The sequence below is a fragment of the Microcebus murinus genome, chromosome 25, assembly GCF_040939455.1.
Source record: "Microcebus murinus isolate Inina chromosome 25, M.murinus_Inina_mat1.0, whole genome shotgun sequence".
Taxonomy (NCBI): Eukaryota; Metazoa; Chordata; class Mammalia; order Primates; family Cheirogaleidae; genus Microcebus; species Microcebus murinus.
In genome coordinates, this window is record NC_134128.1 from 24,360,712 (window position 1) to 24,381,126 (window position 20,415).

At 57.2% G+C, this 20,415-nt stretch overlaps 1 protein-coding gene across 3 annotated transcripts in view; it reads right to left on the reverse strand.

The window, feature by feature from the left end:
* Positions 1-215: 215 nt before the first annotated feature.
* PFKP (phosphofructokinase, platelet) overlaps positions 216-20,415 on the reverse strand; it is a 59,917-nt gene continuing 39,717 nt past the window's right edge. The window contains exons 16-23 of one of the 3 annotated variants that reach the window (XM_075997595.1): positions 18,046-18,198; positions 10,952-11,104; positions 7,339-7,503; positions 6,073-6,134; positions 5,204-5,315; positions 4,230-4,323; positions 885-987; positions 438-588 (exon numbers count right to left, since the gene is read on the reverse strand). In XM_075997595.1, coding sequence (XP_075853710.1) covers positions 438-588; positions 885-987; positions 4,230-4,323; positions 5,204-5,315; positions 6,073-6,134; positions 7,339-7,503; positions 10,952-11,104; positions 18,046-18,198 — 993 coding nt within the window. Of the gene's footprint in view, positions 589-884; positions 988-4,229; positions 4,324-5,203; positions 5,316-6,072; positions 6,135-7,338; positions 7,504-10,951; positions 11,105-18,045; positions 18,199-20,415 lie in introns of all 3 variants that reach the window. The other 2 variants (XM_075997594.1, XM_075997593.1) reach the window with 2 other exon arrangements.

The following is a 20,415-nucleotide window of genomic DNA, read 5'->3' on the forward strand; positions in this document are numbered from 1 at the left end:
GCTGAGCCTGGGGCCCAGGCGTCCTGGCCCCGCAGCAGTTCGGCTCGGTGAGGGGAAATATTTGTCAGAATCCTGTCTTTATTCTCCTTTCATGACTTTGTCCTTGCATACTTTAGTTAACCCTCTAGAAAGGTCTTGCTAATCTTTCTCTCAAGACTTCTGAGAAACCTTCAAAACCTTTGGCTACTGAACTACTTAAAACAACTGCGCACTGGTGGGGTTTTAGCAAATGTTTAATCTACTAGATACACACATTCTGAAGCACGAGTACAGTGGAGGGAGTGTGGGGTTTGGGAGAAGACAGACGGTGATGGGTGCTCTCGGGTTGGGGACTGATGCATAAAGTGCTGATAAATAACTTAATGTTACAAAAAAAAGGACGGTCCCGGGGAGTTCCGGGGCTCACAAGACACGTGGTCCAGGGTGGCAGGTCGGGGTCAGATGGCCGCGGGCTCCCCATGCATGCCGCGGGAGTGCACCTGCTCCATCTCGCCCGCGTCTGACACATCGTAGCTCGTCTTGTACTTGGCCAGGATCTTCATGAGCGGCCTCAGCTTCAGCCACCACTGCTCCTTGGGGATCCTGTGCCTGAGGTTTGGGGGGGAGGGGGAAGCAGCTGTGAGCACCCCGTCTGCCACCAGGGGGCAGCCCCGCCACAACTGTGGCCGTTGTGGGGTTGGCTAAGTACACTGGCAGAGAAAGCAATTGTCATAGGGAAAATGAAACAGTTACTTTCTTCCTTCTAAAAATGCTGCCCCGTTTCTCAAAGTCTAGTGTTTTGTCGCTCAACTTCGGGAAGCCAGCGGTTCCTCAGCACACCCGAGTGAGCTGCAGCCAGGGACCCACCCGCCCCTGGACCCCGCCTTCCTGTCCCGTTGGCTTACTCAAAGTCCGTTTCCTTCTTCAGCTCTGCCACGGGTTGAAAGAGGACGTTTCTCTTGCTTATTCCCAGCACACAAATGGAATCGTCAGTAACAAATCTTTTTCCTGTAAAAATTAAAAAAGAGGTCTGAGAACTAATGACATCCCAGCTGTCAGGCAGAGGACAGCAGGTGACGGAAGGAAAGTTCGCTAATCAGGGAGCAAAGTCACGTGGCGAGAAGAAACCAGACTCCTCAGCCACACCCTGACCTGGCCGGGAGGAGCCAGGGCACGACCCCGTGCTCAGTATGACCCGAGGCCTTCCCAGGGAGGAGGGATCCCGGACCGGAGCTGTCGTGTCTTCACAGAGGAGGTGAATACATACTTCACTAAATGCTGAAAGTTTAATACTAATAAATCTATGCTCCTGAGTGCACACGCTGAGAGGCTGAAGGTTAAGGAGAAGCATCTGTAGCTAAATTGGCAAAAGAAAATAAACCCCCCCTAAAAAAGCAGAAAGCAATGTAGAAAAACTATTAGAATCAAAGTTTTTGAAAAAAAATTAGGCCAAACTATTTACATTACCATTTTTTTTACAGATTGTGTCATTTTTATGAAGGTCAAATTTTGATCACAGAAATGGAGGGAGATACAAATATAGGCAGAAATAGCCACTCTCAGGAGCAAGTGGGGGCTAGAAATGTTTCGGGGATTAGAAGGAGAACATTATGAAAAATTTTATGCTAACACCTTTGAAAATTTAGATGAATTTTTCATGGAAAATGTAACTTATAGGCCAGGCATGGTGGCTCATGCCTGTAATCTTAGCTCTCTGGGAGGCCGAGGTGGCGGATTGCTCAAGGTCGGTTCGAAACCAGCCTGAGCAAAACCCCGTCTCTTCTATAAATGGGAAGAAATTAATTGGCCAGCTAATATATAGAGAAAAAATTAGCCGGGCATGGTAGCACATCCCTGTAGTCCCAGCTACTCGGGAGGCTGAGGCAGGAGGATCGCTTGAGCCCAGGAGTTTGAGGCTGCTGTGAGCTAGGCTGACGCCACGGCACTCACTCTAGCCTGGGCAACAAAGTGAGACTCTGTCTCAAAAAAAAAAGTAACATAAAATTCATTAAAAAAAAAAAAAGGAATAGTTCTCTAAACCTGAATGAGAGAAATTCATGTAGCAGTCCAGTTTTCCTTGAGGTGGTGGTGGGTGGTTTCACAGGAAGGCCCTTCCAAACATCCACAAGGCAAAGCAGAACTTCCCCAGCACCGGGCAGGGACAGGGCCAGCAGGGATGCTGCTGGCAAAAGCTCCTGGGGGCTGATGCAGGAGGCCTGCACAGGAAGAGCCGCAGGTGAATTAGCAGCGACACCTCGTGAGTAAGTTGACCTATCCCAGGAATGAGAGGCTGCTCTTAACCTTAGAAAGTCAGCCAAACAATTGCCTCGTTTGATGCAAAACGTCTATAAAATGCAGTATCCTTTCATGATGGAAAAATACTTAATGAGCATCTATCAAAGACCAGCATAAATGGCAGAAAGACGCACGCCAGTTCAATATTAGTAAGAATTCTTGGCCACTAAGCACTGGCAGAGCGCGAGATGGCGTCCTGCCGTCCGTCCCCGCGTCTCCTCGGGCTCGCTGGGGAGAGGCACAGCCGGCGAGTACAGGGAGAAGACGGAAGGCACCCCGTGACACAGATGTGAACGTGCGCATGAAGAACAAAATGAATCCGCAGATAAGTGCCAGAATTCAGTGTAAAGACATTGCTGGTTGAAAAACAACTGTCGTGTTGTTTTTCTATATATGAGCAAGAAAAGAGTTAAATACCACTTAGTGTATTTTTTAAAAAATCAAGAACCTAGACGTAAACCTACTAAAAGGTATACAAGATCTTTATGGGGGAAAAAAGATAACAAAAGGTCTAATATATGGAGAGGGATGTAGTGTTCCTGAATTAGAAAGTTCAATATTATAAAAATGTCAATTCTTCCAAATGGTTTAAATGCAGCCCGCGCCCAAAAAAAAAAAAAAACAAAACATTATTTTGGTGGCCCTTGACAGTCTGCACAAAGGGCTAAGGACAACCCCCACACAAGAAGGCAGCCCAGCTGGGGGCTGCCCTAACTACTCTTAACCAGAACTGGAACCTTGGCAGGACAGGTAGTTGACTGCAGTTAAACAAATAACCTGGAAGTAGTTCCTTTATTCACAGATAACCTCATCTGTGATGGAAATTATACTGCAGAGTGAATTATTTTAACTAAATGGCACCCAAGTCATCGATTATCCACGTAGGGGAAGATGAAATTAGACCTTAAACTTCATATCCAGTGCATTAAAGAACTAAACAAAAATGGAGAATAAACTCAACCCACAAAGGAAAAGGTTGGTAAATGCACTAACGTTAGGAAGACTTTCCTGAAAGACAACTTAGAAAAACAGCAGGCACGCCAACAAGACGGGAGAGAGGTGTTTGCACCGTGTGACTGACAAGGTACAAACATAAATAACGACAAACATAACCAACCAGTAGAAAAATAGGCAAGATACTGGGGCAGTTCACAGTAAAACAAGAACGTCACGCAAACACGCGAGCGAGATGCTGCCATCTCCCCCATCACGGTGAGACCAGCTCACGCCAGCCCGCCCGGCACCCGTGAAGGTCTGAGGGCGTCCCGGCGAGAGCTGGGGAACCACTAAGGGTCTGTGCAACGCGTCCCATGGGAGCCTTCCCGCCACAGGCGCCGGGCGGCAGACACGTGGGCAGAGGGGTCACGCGGCCCCCGGGCAACTAAGTGTCAGGGGGTGGACGCGCATCAGCAACGCACACTCTCAGAGCCTCCGGAGAGCGGCATCTCGGGGGAGCAAGGCCAGATGGAAGCCAGGGCGTGGGCGCCATGGCACTCTGAGTTGAGCAAAACAGCCCCAGACAGACATGCTCAGGCTTTGCAGGGGAGGGAGGGAGTCTGGAGACCTCCCGATCTGCCGCTTTCCCTAAGAAGAGACCCTTGGCCTAGTGAGTAAAGCCTCAAGTATCTCGAGTGAGAGAGCATCAAACACCAAAGTGTTCCACGTGGCCAAAGAAGTAAAGGTCACATCTACTGTCCCGTGATTGCAGCCCAGTGTGTGCACCACGACTTCCTGGCCAGGGAAGGGCAAGGAAGCTGCGAAGTTGACTGTCTCCATCCCTGGCGAGCAGGAGTGAAGCATTTCACCTTGTTAATCATGTGTCACTACAAGCTTCACAGTCACAGACTCGGAGACTCTGGACTCGGAGTCCAGCAAGAGAAAGACGCCGCTGCCTACAGAGCTCAGTGTGGGCTGTAAGGACAGGGCCGGGCCAGTCCCAGCCCAGGACCGCGTACCTTTGAACTCCTTCAGCTTCTCGGTGATCCACTCCATGGCTCTGGCGGAGATCTTGGTTCCAAAGTTTCTGTCAAACGGAGAGGGTGCCCCGCCCTGGTGGTGGTGACAGTTACAGGAGATATAATAGTTGTCACACAACAACGCTTCATTCTTAAAAATTAAATCAGAGTCACAACTTATTATTTGACAAAATTCACATCTGTAAAAGACGCAGATGTGTAAATATGGTTTTGTTTTGTCTTCTTTTTTGCATATTTCTTTCTCTTGTGTATAGGCAAGATAGAAAACAAAACAAAACTCCGTGGTCCCGGTAGTCTGAACTCAGCCTGGTGGTACGCAGGTATCACAATTTCCCTGGTGAGACGCGGGTTTTGATCAACTGCACACGCCTCAGTCTTGGTTATTTCAGACTTTCTCATGAGGATCTCTGTGCTCGCTGTGGGTGTGGACAGGTGGCAGTTCCCTTAAGACTCTGATAGCCTGTGGACTCACTTCACAGAAGCACACTCACCTACCTCCGTCGTGTGATCTCCGGATCCACGAGCCCTTTGGGATAAGTCAGTGGGCCCTGGTTTAAAAGTTCCCTGCACAATGAGGACCAGGAGGGCACGAGGGAAAGGCACGCATATGCGGATTAGGAGGCCGGAACCCCGCTACATCATGGGGCAACACCCCAAATCCTAAAGCCAGAGCGTGCCCCGTTTTCTGTAAACGTCAAGTATTTGTTGTCTCATACTCCCATTTTAAATCTTACAAAGCCCCGATACTGAATTGGAATACAAGTTCGAATAAGTACTTCCAACTCAACTGATAGTTTTCCTTAAAATCCCCTAACATCACAGAGGAGAAAGCATCCTAAAGCTGGTGACACGTGGCCCAAGCCTTAAAAAAGCTCGGATGTTCTTATTCATCTTGGAATTTGCGGATACGTTTCTACCCCAGTGGGCCACCACGGCTGCCCCTCCCGCCCCACCTGCTGCATGTGGCCCAGCACGTTCTTCCTGCAGTCGAACACGCCTTTGCCCTCCTCCGAGTACAGCTGGCAGATGAAGTCGGTGGTGTAGTTCTCGCTGCAGCTCTCGTTCCTGAAACGGAAGGAAAGCAGCCGCGTGCGTTTCCAGAGCGGCGGGCGGGGCTCTCCGGCACAGGCTCCCTGGCTCTGGGTGACACGAGGTTTAGACGGCCACCTCGGTTCCTCCGGCCCTCCCGGGACTCTACACCCAGCGGTTCCCCCCCACCCCAGGCCGGGGTGGTGCTTTCTATGGTTTCGGTTACCCAGGTCAGCCGGGGTCCGAAAATATTAAATATCATCTATTTCTGGAATTGTCCAAGTGTCACTCTGTGCGCCATTCTGAGTAGCATGGTGACTCCGGCGCGCTGGCCTGCCCTGCCCCGTCCCGCACCGCCCCTTCGTCCAGCGTCTCCGTGCCGTCTACACCTCCTGCCCGACAGTCCCTCAGTAGCCATCTCATTCATCAGATCAAGAAAAGAGTCTACACGGGGGTCGGTCAGTACTGTCCCCCGTGTCTCAGGCATCCACTGGGGGTGCTTGGACCGTGTCCCCCACAGATAAGGGGAGGGGCACCTTATTCTCTTCCTCCTTCATACAGGTCAGGGGCTTAATTAAGGAAATGACTGGGAGACACCCTTTAAAAAACAACAGACTCCAAAGCAAAAGTAAATTTTAACAATCCCCTTCTGATTATTTAAAGGCAGGCAAGGTTTAGACACAAGGCACCGTGACTCTACTTCCTTATTTCTTCAGTAACCCCAACGAGAACGATGAGACCGACTCAGAGCTCGGCGTAAAGAGGTGGTCAGGGGGGAAGGGGGTCCTGTTACCTGAGCACGAGCCCCCTCTGGATCGTGGTCTTCATCTTCTCCGTCAGGTGCTCCACGTTCGCCTGCAAGAGAACGTCTCGTTACTCGGTGAACTCGGACCGGGCGGCCGTGGAGAAGTAGGCGCCGCGTCAGAGGCCTGGAGATTCAGAAGCAGCCATGGCAGAGGGAAAGAGCAACCCCTGGGAAACCACGACTGCTGGGGACCACCTATTGGTGGCGGCTCAGCCACAGGGACGGAGGATCGGCCTGTGGACACTGGGGACGGGTGATTAGTTGTGCTATGAACCTAAAACTGCTCTGAAAGATAAAGTCAGCTATTTAAGAAAAACAGATACAGGCCGGGCGAGGTGGCTCACGCCTGTCACCCTAGCACTCTGGGAGGCCGAGAGAGACGGGCGGATTGCCCGAGCAAGAGCGAGACCCCCGTCTCTACTAAAAATAGAAATAAATTACTTGGCCAACTAAAACTGTACAGAGAAAAAAAATCAGCCGGGCATGGTGGCGCATGCCTGTAGTCCCAGCTACTCGGGAGGCTGAGGCAGGAGGATTGCTTGAGCCCAGGAGTCTGAGGTTGCTGTGAGCAAGGCTGACGCCACGGCACTCTAGCCCGGGCAACAGAGTGAGACTCTGTCAATCAATCAATCAATCAATCAATCAAAATAAATAAAATCAATTAACAAACACATATTCTAAAAGCAGCCCGCAGCGGGGAGAAGCGGTGAGCTCGCTTCCCATTTGTTCCTCAGTCTACACTGGCGCCATCATCCTCGCACAAGGACAGGCACCACCGTGCCCAACGCTCTGGCCGCCTGCGGGGCACCGAGCCATCCCCGACAAAACTCGGCCTCTCTCGGCGGACAAGGGCTGGTTCTCTGGGGCGCTCTGAGATAGGAAGTTCCCGCGGGCTGCTGCAAAGCCCCCCGGCCCCAGAGGAGGACGCAGGGCCCGGGCCGGGCGCCTGCAGTCCACGGCTTGCAGCGTCAGATCCCACAGAACGAGCCAGTGTCGCCTTCCAGCGGTTCACGGCACACGCGGGGAACACGACGATGTGAGGGACTCACTCACAGGCAGAACGGCCAAGCCTGTGTGGGCAGGCCCTACGCTTGGGGGAACGCCCCGGGGCATGGCAGGCGCAGGGGCCGGCCACGTCCACACTGTCCCCATCTCCAGCCCCTCAGGGAGCCGGGCAGACGCCCGCCGGTGCCACTGCGTGTGGGCTCTGCCGTGAGCAGCACCCACGGAGGCCCAGCCCTCCCCGCAACATACCTGCAGGTCGCGGATGTCAAAGGGCTCCTCGAAGATGTAGGCGGCGTCGGCGCCGGCCGCGAGCGCGCCCATGTTGGCCAGGTAGCCGCAGTAGCCGCCCATGGTCTCGATGATGAACACGCGCCGCTTGGTCCCGCTGGCCGACTGCTTGATGCGGTCGCACGTCTGTGCACGGGTGAGACACCGGTCACTCCGCGCCAGCGCCAGCCCCGAGCCCCTCCCCCCAGCCAGAGAACACGGCTGTCAGCGCCGGACACAGGCGAGGGGGTCGTGCAGCCGCCCGCGGGCGTCTGGGGTGACCCCGGGCGGGGCCTGGCCACCCTGCACCCGTCCTGGGCAGCACAGAGAGGGGACGCGGGAGCTGACCCTACTCCGGCCCCCGGACCTGTCCCCGCTAACCATTAGCACCTGCGCATTCAGGTTTTAGGGACGCGTCAACGCTCCGGCTCAGCGGGTGGCATTCACCGGGCCATTTCTCTTTCTCCAACAAGCTCCCCGGGGCGTTGGGGTTTGGTCACCTTCAGCCCCTCCACGAGTGTCACACCACGTTAATGTCACCTCCACCCCACGGCAGACGGTGGCTCCCGAGGACAGAGGCGTCCGCCAGGGACGTCTTCCGGACACGCAGGCGTCCGGCCTCCAAATGAGACGTCCGCCACCCTCCCGCCGACCCCTGTCCAGGCCACCCGGCCCTCAGCCCCCGCGCCGGACACCTCCAGCCCGTCACGCCACACTGAGAGCCACCGGTGACAGACGCCAGGCTCCTGTCCCAGCGTCTCTAACTACGTCTCCCTCGAGAACACGCCGAGGCCTCGTGCGGGACCTGTCCCCGCCTGCCACGCTCTGTCCTCCTCGGGCAGGTCCCCGCCCAGATGTCCGCTATGCCCCGTGGGGGCCAGAAGGCGGCCCCAGCTGTCCCGGTCCTCATCGGGGCCCTGACACGGTGATTGAGGTCTCTCGAGGGGAGATCACCGGGATCCTCCAAAGGGGGCCCTGAGGACCGTCACCCCTGTCCTCATGACCTGGGGCGAGCGGCCACCTGCGGCTGGGGACGCTGGGCGAGGCGCGAAGGCCCCCCTGGTCCCCCTCAGCACCGTGGGGCTGAGTGTTGTCCCCAAGACCCTGAGTTCGTGGTCACTGGTTACGGCAGCCACAGGACGCTGCCCGGCCCCGACTCCAGAAATCGGCACCTGGTCTCTAGGACCGACTGTTCCCCGTGAGGGAGGCGTCACATCCCGGGCGTCTCTGCCGTCACTGTGCACACACGTGTCCTGGCTTGGGCGTCTCCTCCTCGCCAGAGTCCCAGGAGGCCGGGAGCCACCAGCACCCAGCCCCGCCCCGGCACAGCCACTGAGTGATGCGGCCGTCACCAGCGGGTCCAGGGCCGTCAGGGCTCCCTGAACTAGTCCCCGAGGAGACACAGCCGGTGGGGGACGGGGGCTCAGGGTTGTGGGGAGAGAGGGCAGAGGTCACAGGTCTGTGCACCAAAGCACACCACCAGCTCGGAGATTTTCACTGAAGGACTCCGGGTTAAATTCAAAAGAGCGCTTTGATCAACAAACAGGCTGGAATAAAATGATCCCAATCTGTGCTTCTAATTTCTCTGACGGGTTCGCATCCTCCCCAGACAATTAGCCGGCTGACTGGCACTTTGGCGGGCAGCGTGGCGTCCTCCCCAGTGGGGCTGGGAGACGCGACGGGCCCAGGGCTCACCTGTGTGCAGACGGGGACAGGGCGGAGGCCGTCCAAGCACCTGCAGGGCTGAGCACCGCCCGCCCGGGGGCCGGGGTGCAGGACTCCGGGGCTCCCCGTTTAATTGGTGTGGGGTCTCCCAAGGTGGCCCCGAGTATATCACTGCTCTACCTAAGGCCCCACTGCTTGGCCTCCGCCCCGGAGACTGTGGGGTGGGAGGGCCCCCCCCAGGGTGCAAACCTCGGGGGTTGCTTTCCTGCCTGCACCTCCGGACCTGCCACCTGCGGTGGGGAGTGACTGCCGGCGACGCAGAGAACAGCACATCGCTCGGTGGTGGGTACTGCCGTCGGGAGGCCGGCGTGTGCACGTGTGTCTTAGTCCCCTCCAGCCAGGCCACCGTGGGGCAGAGGATGAGGGAAGACCTGAGTGGGCCTGGGCACCGAGCCCAGGGCCGGCTCTGCCCTGAGTCACAAATATCATGTTTCCCCAAAAATAAGACCGGGTCTTATATTCATTTTTCCTCAAGAAGACACCCTAGGGCTTATTTTCATGGGATGTGTTATTTTTTTTTAAGTATGGTACAACCATCTACATTGATTCAAATAGAGTTGAGTCATCTTCTGGATCATCATCCTAAATCTCCAAACCCCGAAATTCCATCCTGAATTTCTTGTGACTCTGTTTCCTTTGCAAGCACTGGCCCCAATCTCTCACGTCGAGCAACAGAGCTCTCACGGGGCAGATGGGAAGGGCTGCTCGTCTTCTTTTCCGCTCCGCAACAGAATGCACGGGTTGTGCAGATGCGCTGCGCAGCCACGCCCGTCACTAGGTCTTATTTTCGGGGTGGGGCTTCTATCGCGCACATGCTTAGAAATCCTGCTGGGGCTTATTTCCTGGGTAGGTCTTATTTTCGGGGAAACGTGGTAGTGACAGCTAGGCTAGGACGGTCTGCCTCTGCTCGGAGCTTAAACACACCGTTTCTAAACACTCTGCCATTACCCGATGGCAGCGAAAGGCTGGAGCGGTTTCCTCTAAGCAGAGCGAGCTGTCCCCGCCCCTGGTGCTCAATTACCAGACGCAGTGCTGGCCGGGCACGGGCCACGGGGCAGCTGCCGCCTGCCACACGGGCACACAGGTAGGAGGAAGGCGGGCACAGAGGGTCCTGCCCCCTCGCCCAGCTCGGGGACAGCAGGCTGGGGTGGGATTGACCTCCAGGACTGTCCCTTGGAGGAAGAGCTCCAAGCTGCAGTTCCAACATCACTAACACTTTGCTAACGTGATTTTTTTTTAAGAACCATGAACCCCAAAACGTGCAAAGACGAGGTGGAGTTTGGGGGCAGGAAGAAGCCCTGACTCTGTCGCTCCAAGCTGGGAGGCCGGGTGCCCCGGGGCTGGGTGTCCCTGAGAAGCTGAGCCGTCTGCAGACATGGGGCTACCAGACGGGGCAGGGACCAGCAGCAAAGCACAACTGCCCAGCGGGAGCAAAGCGGGGCTCAGGCCCCAGCCGTGAAGCGCGTGCGGGGGCGCGAGGGTTAAAGCGTGTGCACGTCAGCAAGGCACGGGAGGGGAGGAAACCCTGGGACCGGCCTGGGCCCCATGCAAGGGACTCGGTGCAAGGGCAGGGGGTGCAGTGGGACGAAGGAGCCCCCGACTCCCCCACACGGGGCCGTGGCCAGCTCCACGACCCAGCTGCCTCGCAAGCGTCACCCAAAGGGCCCCGTGTCACGTCCCACTTGTAGGGCGATGCAGACAGGGTCTCGCTGAGACAGAGGACCTGCAAATGCCCGTCCTGCTCTGCCCCGTGCGGACGTGCAGCCACGCGCCCAGGGGGACAAACACTGCAAAGGCGCTCGGCTCCTTTTTGGGGGGGGGGGCGAGAAACCGCCCAGCCGGCGACGCCAGGAGCGGAAGCAGCTCTTACCTCCATCACCGTGTTCAGGCTAGTGTCACTCCCGAGACTCACTTCCGTGCCCGGGACGTTGTTGCTGATGGTGGCAGGCACGACACAAATGGGCACGCAAAACTCCTCGTGCTGGGCTCGCGCGTCAGCGATGCTGACCACGCCTTCGTAAGCCTGGAGCAGCAGGGCCAAGCGGTTAGCGGGCAGCGTGGGCGTCCCGGCCGGTCCCCCCGCGCGGAGGGTGTCCGGGAGGTGGCGGGAAGGGCCTCGGTCAGCCAGGGGAAGCGTGTTTTCCATGCGGGCCAAGCGGGCCAAAGGGCGCGGGGTGAGCCACACGTGTGGTCGGAGTGGGCACAGCGCGCAGCAAAGCAGGCGGCAGGCAGCGGGCCGGGCGGCCGGCGTGTTAGTCACTGGGCGGAAGGAACGGCTCATCCTGGGCGTCCCGGGTTGGGGGTGAGGCGAGGACGGCCGGGTAGGTCGGAAAGTTTAAGTGCAATGCCGTTCCTGGGAGCTTCTGCAGGTAAGCGGGGGACAGGAAACACGGCTGTGACAACATCAAGTGACTGACGTCACCATGCATGCAGAGGCCACCTGCAGGCAGGCAGGCAGGCGGGCACGGGGGACGGGCATGCTGTTGGATTCTCCCAGAAAGCGGGACAGAACAGCAAGACCCAAAGAGAAACTGTTGGGCCCTGGCGCCACAAAGGCGAGCCGTTCCTGGGTGGGGACAGAGGCCTTTCGCCGCCTGTCCTGGGTGTTAAGCCGAGTTAGTAGAAAAAGACGCGGGTCCTGGCCCCACTGCCTCTAAAACCCAAGCAGCTCCACACACCGCTGTGTCCGTAATCCGCTTGGTGGTGAAGCCCACCCACCACTCACGGTCTTGCCTCTCTTTCCCCGAGGCCCTGCACGCCTCGCTGCAGAAATGCTAGCATGGGCGCAGGGCATCCCCCTGCCTCCCGGGCCGAGACCCTGCAAGGTGGCTCCCGAGCTGGAGCCCCGTGTGGCCGGGCACCGGGCAGTGGGGCGTGGACCCGCGCGCACCTGTTAGTTCTCAGGCGGTCGGCAGAGGGAGGACACAGATAACACTCAAGCGGGTCCCCCGGCCTCCACGTCCACCTGAGACTGGCGTGTGACCCTCCCCAGCTCTCCCTGCCTCTCGGACTTTGGCAGTTATGGCAGGACTACGTCCAAAATGACAGAGTCCTGCAGGACGGGGGACACTCACTGGCTGGGGCCGGGATCCTGACCCATGCAATCTGCTACGGGGTGGCTCCTGAGTGCTCTTTGGGGCCGGCGCTGTCACTGGCTTTGCCGTGGGTTGGGGTGGGGACCCTGCCCAGGACAGCGTGAGACTCCAAAGATGAGGACGAGCCCCCGGCCCCGCAGGCAGCAGCAGTGGCTCTACCTGCTTCCGGCTCCAGGGACGAGGATTTTGACATCCACTGAGCCACCTCGGGCACTCGCTGGCCACGCTGACGGCGGCCTTCCTCCCTGTGGGATCCCACTCAAGGCCACGGGCAGGGCCACCAGCGGGAGCACTCGGCCTGCTGTGGTGCGTTTGGGGCCAGAACAGAGTGACCTGAGGCTGGGAAAGTTAGTTCCAGTTGGAGGCCCCGCGGCCACGTCCTGAGAACTTTCCGGCACCTGCTCTGAGGCGTTGGTCAATTCCGTTCTGCCCAGAAGCCCCCAGTAGCCACGATGCTGCACACACCGAGATTTCAAGGGACCCATCTGTGAGCTGAGCTCAGTGCCGGCAGGAGGGAGGTAACCATGAGGAGGAGGATGAAGTACGCCAATGGAGGGATGGCTCACAGCTCCAGACCACCGGGACACAGCTCGAGACCACCAGGGCACAGCTTGAGACCACCAGGGCACAACTCGACACCACCAGGGCACAGCTCGAGACCACCAGGACACAGCTTGAGACCACCAGGGCACAGCTCGAGACCACCAGGGCACAGCTCGAGACCACCAGGACACAGCTCGAGACCACCAGGACACAGCTCGAGACCACCAGGACACAGCTTGAGACCACCAGGGCACAGCTCGAGACCACCAGGGCACAGCTCGAGACCACCAGGACACAGCTCGAGACCACCAGGACACAGCTCGAGACCACCAGGACACAGCTTGAGACCACCAGGGCACAGCTCGAGACCACAGGGGACAGCTCGAGACCACTGGGGACAGCTCGAGACCACCAGGACACAGCTCGAGACCACCAGGACACAGCTCGAGACCACCAGGGCACAGCTCGAGACCACCAGGGCACAGCTCGAGACCACCAGGGCACAGCTCGAGACCACCAGGGACAGCTCGAGACCACCAGGGCACAGCTCGAGAACACCAGGGCACAACTCGACACCACCAGGGCACAGCTCGAGACCACCGGGGACAGCTCGAGACCACCAGGACACAGCTCGAGACCACCGGGGACAGCTCGAGACCACCAGGGCACAGCTCGAGACCACCGGGGACAGCTCGAGACCACCAGGACACAGCTCGAGACCACCAGGACACAGCTTGAGACCACCGGGGGACAACTGGAGACCACCAGGGCACAGCTCGAGACCACCAGGCACAGCTCGAGACCACCGGGGACAGCTCGAGACCACCAGGAAACAGCTCGAGACCACCAGGCACAGCTCGAGACCACCAGGGCACAGCTCGAGACCACCAGGGCACAACTCGAGACCACGGGGAAACAGCTCGAGACCACCAGGGACAACTCGAGACCACCGGGGACAGCTCGAGACCACCGGGGACAGCTCGAGACCACCAGGAAACAGCTCGAGACCACCAGGGCACAGCTCGAGACCACCAGGGCACAGCTCGAGACCACCAGGGCACAACTCGAGACCACGGGGAAACAGCTCGAGACCACCAGGGACAACTCGAGACCACGGGGAAACAGCTCGAGACCACCAGGGACAACTCGAGACCACCAGGAAACAGCTCGAGACCACCAGGGCACAGCTCGAGACCACCAGGGCACAGCTCGAGACCACAGGGAAACAGCTCGAGACCACAGGGAAACAGCTCGAGACCACCAGGGCACAGCTCGAGACCACCAGGGCACAGCTCGAGACCACAGGGAAACAGCTCGAGACCACCAGGCACAGCTCGAGACCACCGGGGGACAACTGGAGACCACCAGGAAACAGCTCGAGACCACCAGGCACAGCTCGAGACCACCAGGGACAACTCGAGACCACCAGGCACAGCTCGAGACCACCAGGCACAGCTCGAGACCACCAGGGCACAGCTCGAGACCACCAGGGCACAGCTCGAGACCACCGGGGACGGCTCGAGACCACCAGGGCACGGCTCGAGACCACCAGGGCACAGCTCGAGACCACCAGGGCACAGCTCGAGACCACCAGGCACAGCTCGAGACCACCGGGGGACAACTCGAGACCACCAGGAAACAGCTCGAGACCACCAGGGCACAGCTCGAGACCACCGGGGACAACTCGAGACCACCGGGGACAGCTCGAGACCACCGGGGACAGCTCGAGACCACCGGGGACAGCTCGAGACCACCGGGGACAGCTCGAGACCACCGGGCACAGCTCGAGACCACCAGGCACAGCTCGAGACCACCGGGGACAGCTCGAGACCACCAGGCACAGCTCGAGACCACCGGGGACAGCTCGAGACCACCAGGAAACAGCTCGAGACCACCAGGGACAACTCGAGACCACCAGGCACAACTCGAGACCACCAGGCACAGCTCGAGACCACCAGGGACAACTCGAGACCACCAGGCACAACTCGAGACCACCAGGCACAGCTCGAGACCACCAGGGCACAGCTCGAGACCACCAGGGCACAGCTCGAGACCACCGGGGACGGCTCGAGACCACCAGGGCACAGCTCGAGACCACCAGGGCACAGCTCGAGACCACCGGGGACGGCTCGAGACCACCAGGGCACCGCTCGAGACCACCGGGGACAACTCGAGACCACCGGGGACGGCTCGAGACCACCAGGGCACGGCTCGAGACCACCAGGGCACAGCTCGAGACCACCAGGGCACAGCTCGAGACCACCAGGGACAGCTCGAGACCCCCTGGGTTTCCCAAGCTCAACAGGCTGACATCTAAGCAGGGGACTCGCCGCTGCAGAGACCGTCCATGGAGCGCACAGTGGGACACTCAGTGGCTGTTCTCCCCGCCCCGCCAGACAGCCCCTCTCCTAGTTCTGACAACCCCTGGACTTTGCAGACAGCCCCAGGGTGGTGATCACCCCCCGCTGAGAACCACTGAACTTTCTGAACAGAAGACCCAGCCGGCCCAGACCTGAATGCCCTCCGGGGCCATGTTAGGAGCCACGATAAACAGAGCGCCTGGACCCGAGCGCACAGGGGCCCTCTGGCCGTGGCCTGCAGGGGCTCGTCTGGGACACCCACTTGGAGCTCCTGGGATGGCGGGTGACCCCTGCCGACCACCGTAGGTCCTCACAGAGGGCTTCCTTACCAACCAGACCCAAATCCAAGCCCGCTCGGCAGGACCTGACAGCGCTCTGGCTTCTCTGAACAGAACTCCGGGAGGAGCCGGCGCTGTGCCCGTGCGTAGCGCAGTCTGTCCACGTCCAGGGCGCACATGGGACTGCTGGCCCTTTCTCACCCCCGCCCGGGTCCTGAGCGGTCAAGGCGGCATTCGCCGAGGTTGTCCCGCCCGCCCGGCGTCCCTCACCAATCACAAAACCAGAACCACTGCCGCAGCAGCCGACGGGTGACCCCGCTCCTCGGAGCCCCAGAAACAGCGCTGGAAGCCAGGGACACAATCGTCCGTTTACCGGGGACGGCCGTGCCCCAGGCCAGCAGCGAGGACAGACCTACCCCTGCCTTTTCCTCCTCGGACGTTATAATCGGTTAGCCTGGCGCTGAGAAACTCGAATGAAAACCTGAATTTTAAAATAATCACAAATCACAACATCCCTCTAAGGGATGTAAAAGAGAAGGGGGATCGATATTGAATTTCTTCTTCCCTGTAGATTTTGGTTTTTAAATTTTCTACACTGTACGTTTATTATATATCTATAATTTGAAAAAAGGAGTTCTTTATAGCAGAGGACCCTGGAATTATAAAATGGGAGAATCTTTTCTTCGTGCCTGAAACTGCAGGGCCAACGCCCCCAGGAGGAAAGCACCTGCCAGCATCTTAACTGTGAACAAGGAACAAGGTCCAAACTCCCCACCCGGCCCCTGGGGCGGGCTCTACTCAGGCAACAATTAGGATAAAAGAAGCTCCAATTCCTCCTACCACAAGCTCAAGGTACCACGTTTCCCAAAAAACAAGACCTACCCATAAAATAAGCCCTAGCGGGATTTCTAAGCATGTGCGCAATAGAAGCCCCACCCCGAAAATAAGCCCTAGTGACGGGCGTGGCCACGCAGCGCATCTGCACAACCCGTGCGTGTCGTTGTGGAGCAGGAAAGAAGACGAGCAGCCCTTCTCATCTGCCCCGTGAGAGCTCTAGTGCTCGACAGGAGAGACTGGGGCCAGTGGTTCTGAAGGAAATACAGTCGCAAGAAATTCAGGATGGGATTCGGGGTTTGGAGAGTGAGGATGATGTTCCAGAAGAAGACGACTCAACTCTATTTGAATCAATGTAGATGGTTGTACCGTACTTAAAAAAACCAAAAACAAAAACAACACATCCCCTGAAAATAAGCCCTAGGGCGTCTCCTTGAGGAAAAATAAATATAAGACCCTGTCTTGTTTTCGGGGAAACACAGTAGGTAGATTCAAAATCTACCGAAGGCAGGAAAAAGCAGTAACGACACAGGTGAGATCCGGCGTGTGGAAGACTCTGATCTTTGCGCTCACGACGCTAAGAACCACCCGGAGCCCCACCAGCCCACGGCAGTGACGCAGCCGCGACCGTCCCCAGGTGGGGCAGTGACATCTGCTTAAGAGGTTAGTGACCACAAGTAAGTAAAGTTAAACCCAGTGAATGGATATAAAACGCTGGGCAGGATTATTTAGTAAAAAATAAATAAGTAAATAAACAAAATTTAAGTTCAGAAAAGCAAGATACAAGGGCTAAGCATTACTTACCCCTTTCAGTTGTATTTTGTTTTAAAGTATTTTGCTTTTTATTTACCAGTACTAGAAATATGTGTGAAGTCAGGAGCTTAAGAAAAAAAAAAAAATCTTAGAAAAACATTCACAAAAGCTAGATCTCACGAGGAAAAATGGAACTTGACAATTATAAAAAAAAAAATTGTGTACTTAAAAATTTTAGAAAAAGCATTCTGTGTTAGCGACTGATCTCTAAATTTCTGTGTGAATTACTGAGTGTGATTTACGAATATAAGAATATGTTTCTGTATTTTGTTGTCGCCTCTTGGAAAAATACTAAAATAGTATCAATATCATCCTAGATATAATTTAACATCCCCAATTTGATAACAAAGTGGGGAAAATGACGTTTACAGCCAAGACCAAACATATAATAAATGCAAACAGTGGATTCAGGTCAATGAATAAAATGGTAAAATATCTAGTTTAAGTTTTACTTTCAAACATCGAGGCAGAGGCCCTTGGACTCAGGATTTACAATAGATGTTATAGGCCCATAGGTAAGTCTGGAGCATTGAAAAGTTAAAAAAATAAATAAATAAAAATTTCTAATGATCATCCACATCAGAAAATACTCCTAGAGCAATAATGAGTCTTGGCCAGGCCTCATCATCCCTGCAGCCACACAGAAAAAGAGGCGGTAAAAGTTTTGTGAGCTAGATCAAGGATTTTCAGAGCCTAAAACAACTTTTAATATTTTTCTGGAACAAAAAAGAAAGGCATGGTGGTGCATGCCTATAGTCCCAGCTACTGGGGAGGCTGAGGCAGGAGGATCGCTTGAGCCCCGGAGTTTGAGGTTGCTGTGAGCGAGGCTGATGCCACGGCACTCACTCTAGCCTGGGCAACAAAGCGAGACTCTCTCAAAAAACAAAACAAAACAAAACAAAAGAATAGAAAGGCTGGCTCATCATTGGGGTGTCCGAGAGAGGGACGGGCACGCGGCCGTTTCTAGTCACTGGTAGATAAAAAGGGCCTGGCCGGGGGTTAGTGTCGCCGGCGCCTGCTCTGCTGGGCGCGCGCACTTACGTCCGTGATCGTGTTCAGCGCCGTGTCCGCCCCGATGCTGAAATCGGAGCCGGGCACGTTGTTGGAGACCGTGGCGGGGACCATGACCATGGGGACACAGAACTCCTCGTGCTTCTCCCGGGCCGCCGACAGCTCTAGGAGCCCCAGGTAGGCCTGTCAGACAAGGGCCAGAGGTCGTGGGGCAGCAGAGGGGGAGGGGGAGGAAGAGGAGGAGGAAGAAGAGGGGGAGGAAGAAGAGGGGGAGGAAGAAGAGGGGGAGGAAGAGGAAGAGGGGGAGGAAGAGGAGGAGGGGGAGGAAGAGGAGGAGGGGGAGGAAGAGGAGGAGGGGGGGGAGGAAGAGGAGGAGGGGGAGGAGGAGGAGGAGGGGGAGGAGGAGGAATAGGGGAAGGAGGAGGAAGAGGGGGAGAAGGAGGAGGGAGGAGGAGAGGAGGAAGAGGGAGAGGAGGAAGAGGAAGAGGGGGAGGACGGGAGAAGAAGAGGGGGAGGAGGGGAGAAGAAGAGGGGGAGGAGGGGAGAAGAAGAGGGGGAGGAGGGGAGGGGGAGGAGGAGGGGAGAGGGAGGAGGGGGAGGAGAGGAGAGGAGAGGAGAGGAGAGGAGAGGAGAGGGGAGAGGGGAGGGGAGGAGAGGGAGGGGAGGAGAGGGAGGGGAGGAGAGGGGAGGGGAGGAGAGGGGAGGGGAGGAGAGGGGAGGGGAAGGGAGGAGGGGAGAGGGAGGGGAGGAGAGGAGAGGGAGGGGAGGAGAGGAGAGGGGGAGGGGAGGGGAGGAGAGGGGAGGGGAGGAGAGGGGAAGGGAGGAGGGGAGAGGGAGGGGAGGAGGGGAGAGGGAGGGGAGGAGAGGAGAGGGGGAGGGGAGAGAAGGGGAGGGGGAAAGAGGGGAGGGGGAAAGAGGGGGAGGGGGAGAAAGAGGGGGAGGGGAGAAAGAGGGGGATGGGGAGAAAGAGGGGGAGGGAGAGGGGGAGGAGGGAGAGGAGGGGGAGGGGAGGAGGGGGGAGGGGAGGAGAGGGGAGGGGAGGAGAAGAGAGGGGAGGGGAGAGGGAGGGGAGGAGAGGGGAGGGGAGAAGAAGGGAGGGGAGAAGAGGGAAGGGGAGAAGAGGGGAGGGGAGGAGAGGGGAGGGGAGGGGAGGGGAGGGGAGGGGAGGGGAGGAGAGGGGAGGGGAGGGGAGGGGGAGGAGGGGAGAGGGAGGGGAGAGAGGGGGAGGGGGAGAAAGAGGGGGAGGGGGAGAAAGAGGGGGAGGGGGAGAAGGAGGGGAGGAGGGGGAGGGGGAGAAGGAGGGGAGGAGGGGGAGGGGGAGAAGGAGGAGAGGAGGGAGAGGGGGAGAAGGAGGGGAGGAGGGAGAGGGGGAGGAAGGGGATGGGGAGGAGGGGGATGGGGAGGAGGGGGATGGGGAGGAGGGGGATGGGGAGGAGGGAGGGCGTCATGGGAGGCGCCCCTCCTGCCACAGCTCATGGAGCACACTGGGGACCTGGACACTAGGAAACCAACAGAGCTGCGTTAGGACCACAGACCAGGTGAGCACAGGAGGAGACAGGACATCCTCACTTAGAAGCGATGGGACATCTCTTATCAGTAACAGTCTATCTGAGGTTCTTACGTTTTCTTGAAAGGAAACCAAAAGCTTGTCATAGAATTGATCTTCATTCAATACAAAAAGAAAAGAGGACTATAGTCCAATATGTGATTTGTTTTTTTAATCTTTAATTTTTTTTTTTTTTTTTTTTTTTTTGAGACAGAGTCTCACTTTTGTTGCCCTGGGTAGAGTGAGTGCCGTGGCGTCAGCCTAGCTCACAGCAACCTCAAACTCCTCCTGGGCTCGAGCGATCCTCCTGCCTCAGCCTCCCAAGTAGCTGGGACTACAGGCATGCACCACCATGCCCGGCTAATTTTTTGTGTATATATTTTTAGTTGGTCAATTAATTTCTTTCTATTTTTTTTAGTAGAGACGGGGTCTCGCTCAGGCTGGTTTCGAACTCCCGACCTCGAGCAATCCGCCCGCCTTGGCCTCCCAGAGTGCTAGGATTACAGGCGTGAGCCACCGCGCCCGGCCTAATCTTTAATTTTTTTGAGACAGAGTCTCACTCTGTTGCCCTGGCCAGAGTGCCGTAGCATCAGCCTAGCTCACAGCAACCTCAGACTCCTGGGCTCCAGCGATCCTCCTGCCTCAGCCTCCCGAGTAGCTGGGACTACAGGCATGCGCCACCACGCCCGGCTAAATTTTTCTATATATATATTAGTTGGCCAATTAATTTCTTTCTATTTTTAGTAGAGACGGGGTCTCGCTCTTGCTCAGGCTGGTTTAGAGCTCCTGACCTTGAGCGATCCTCCCACCTCGGCCTCCCAGAGTGCTAGGACGACAGGCGTGAGCCACCGCGC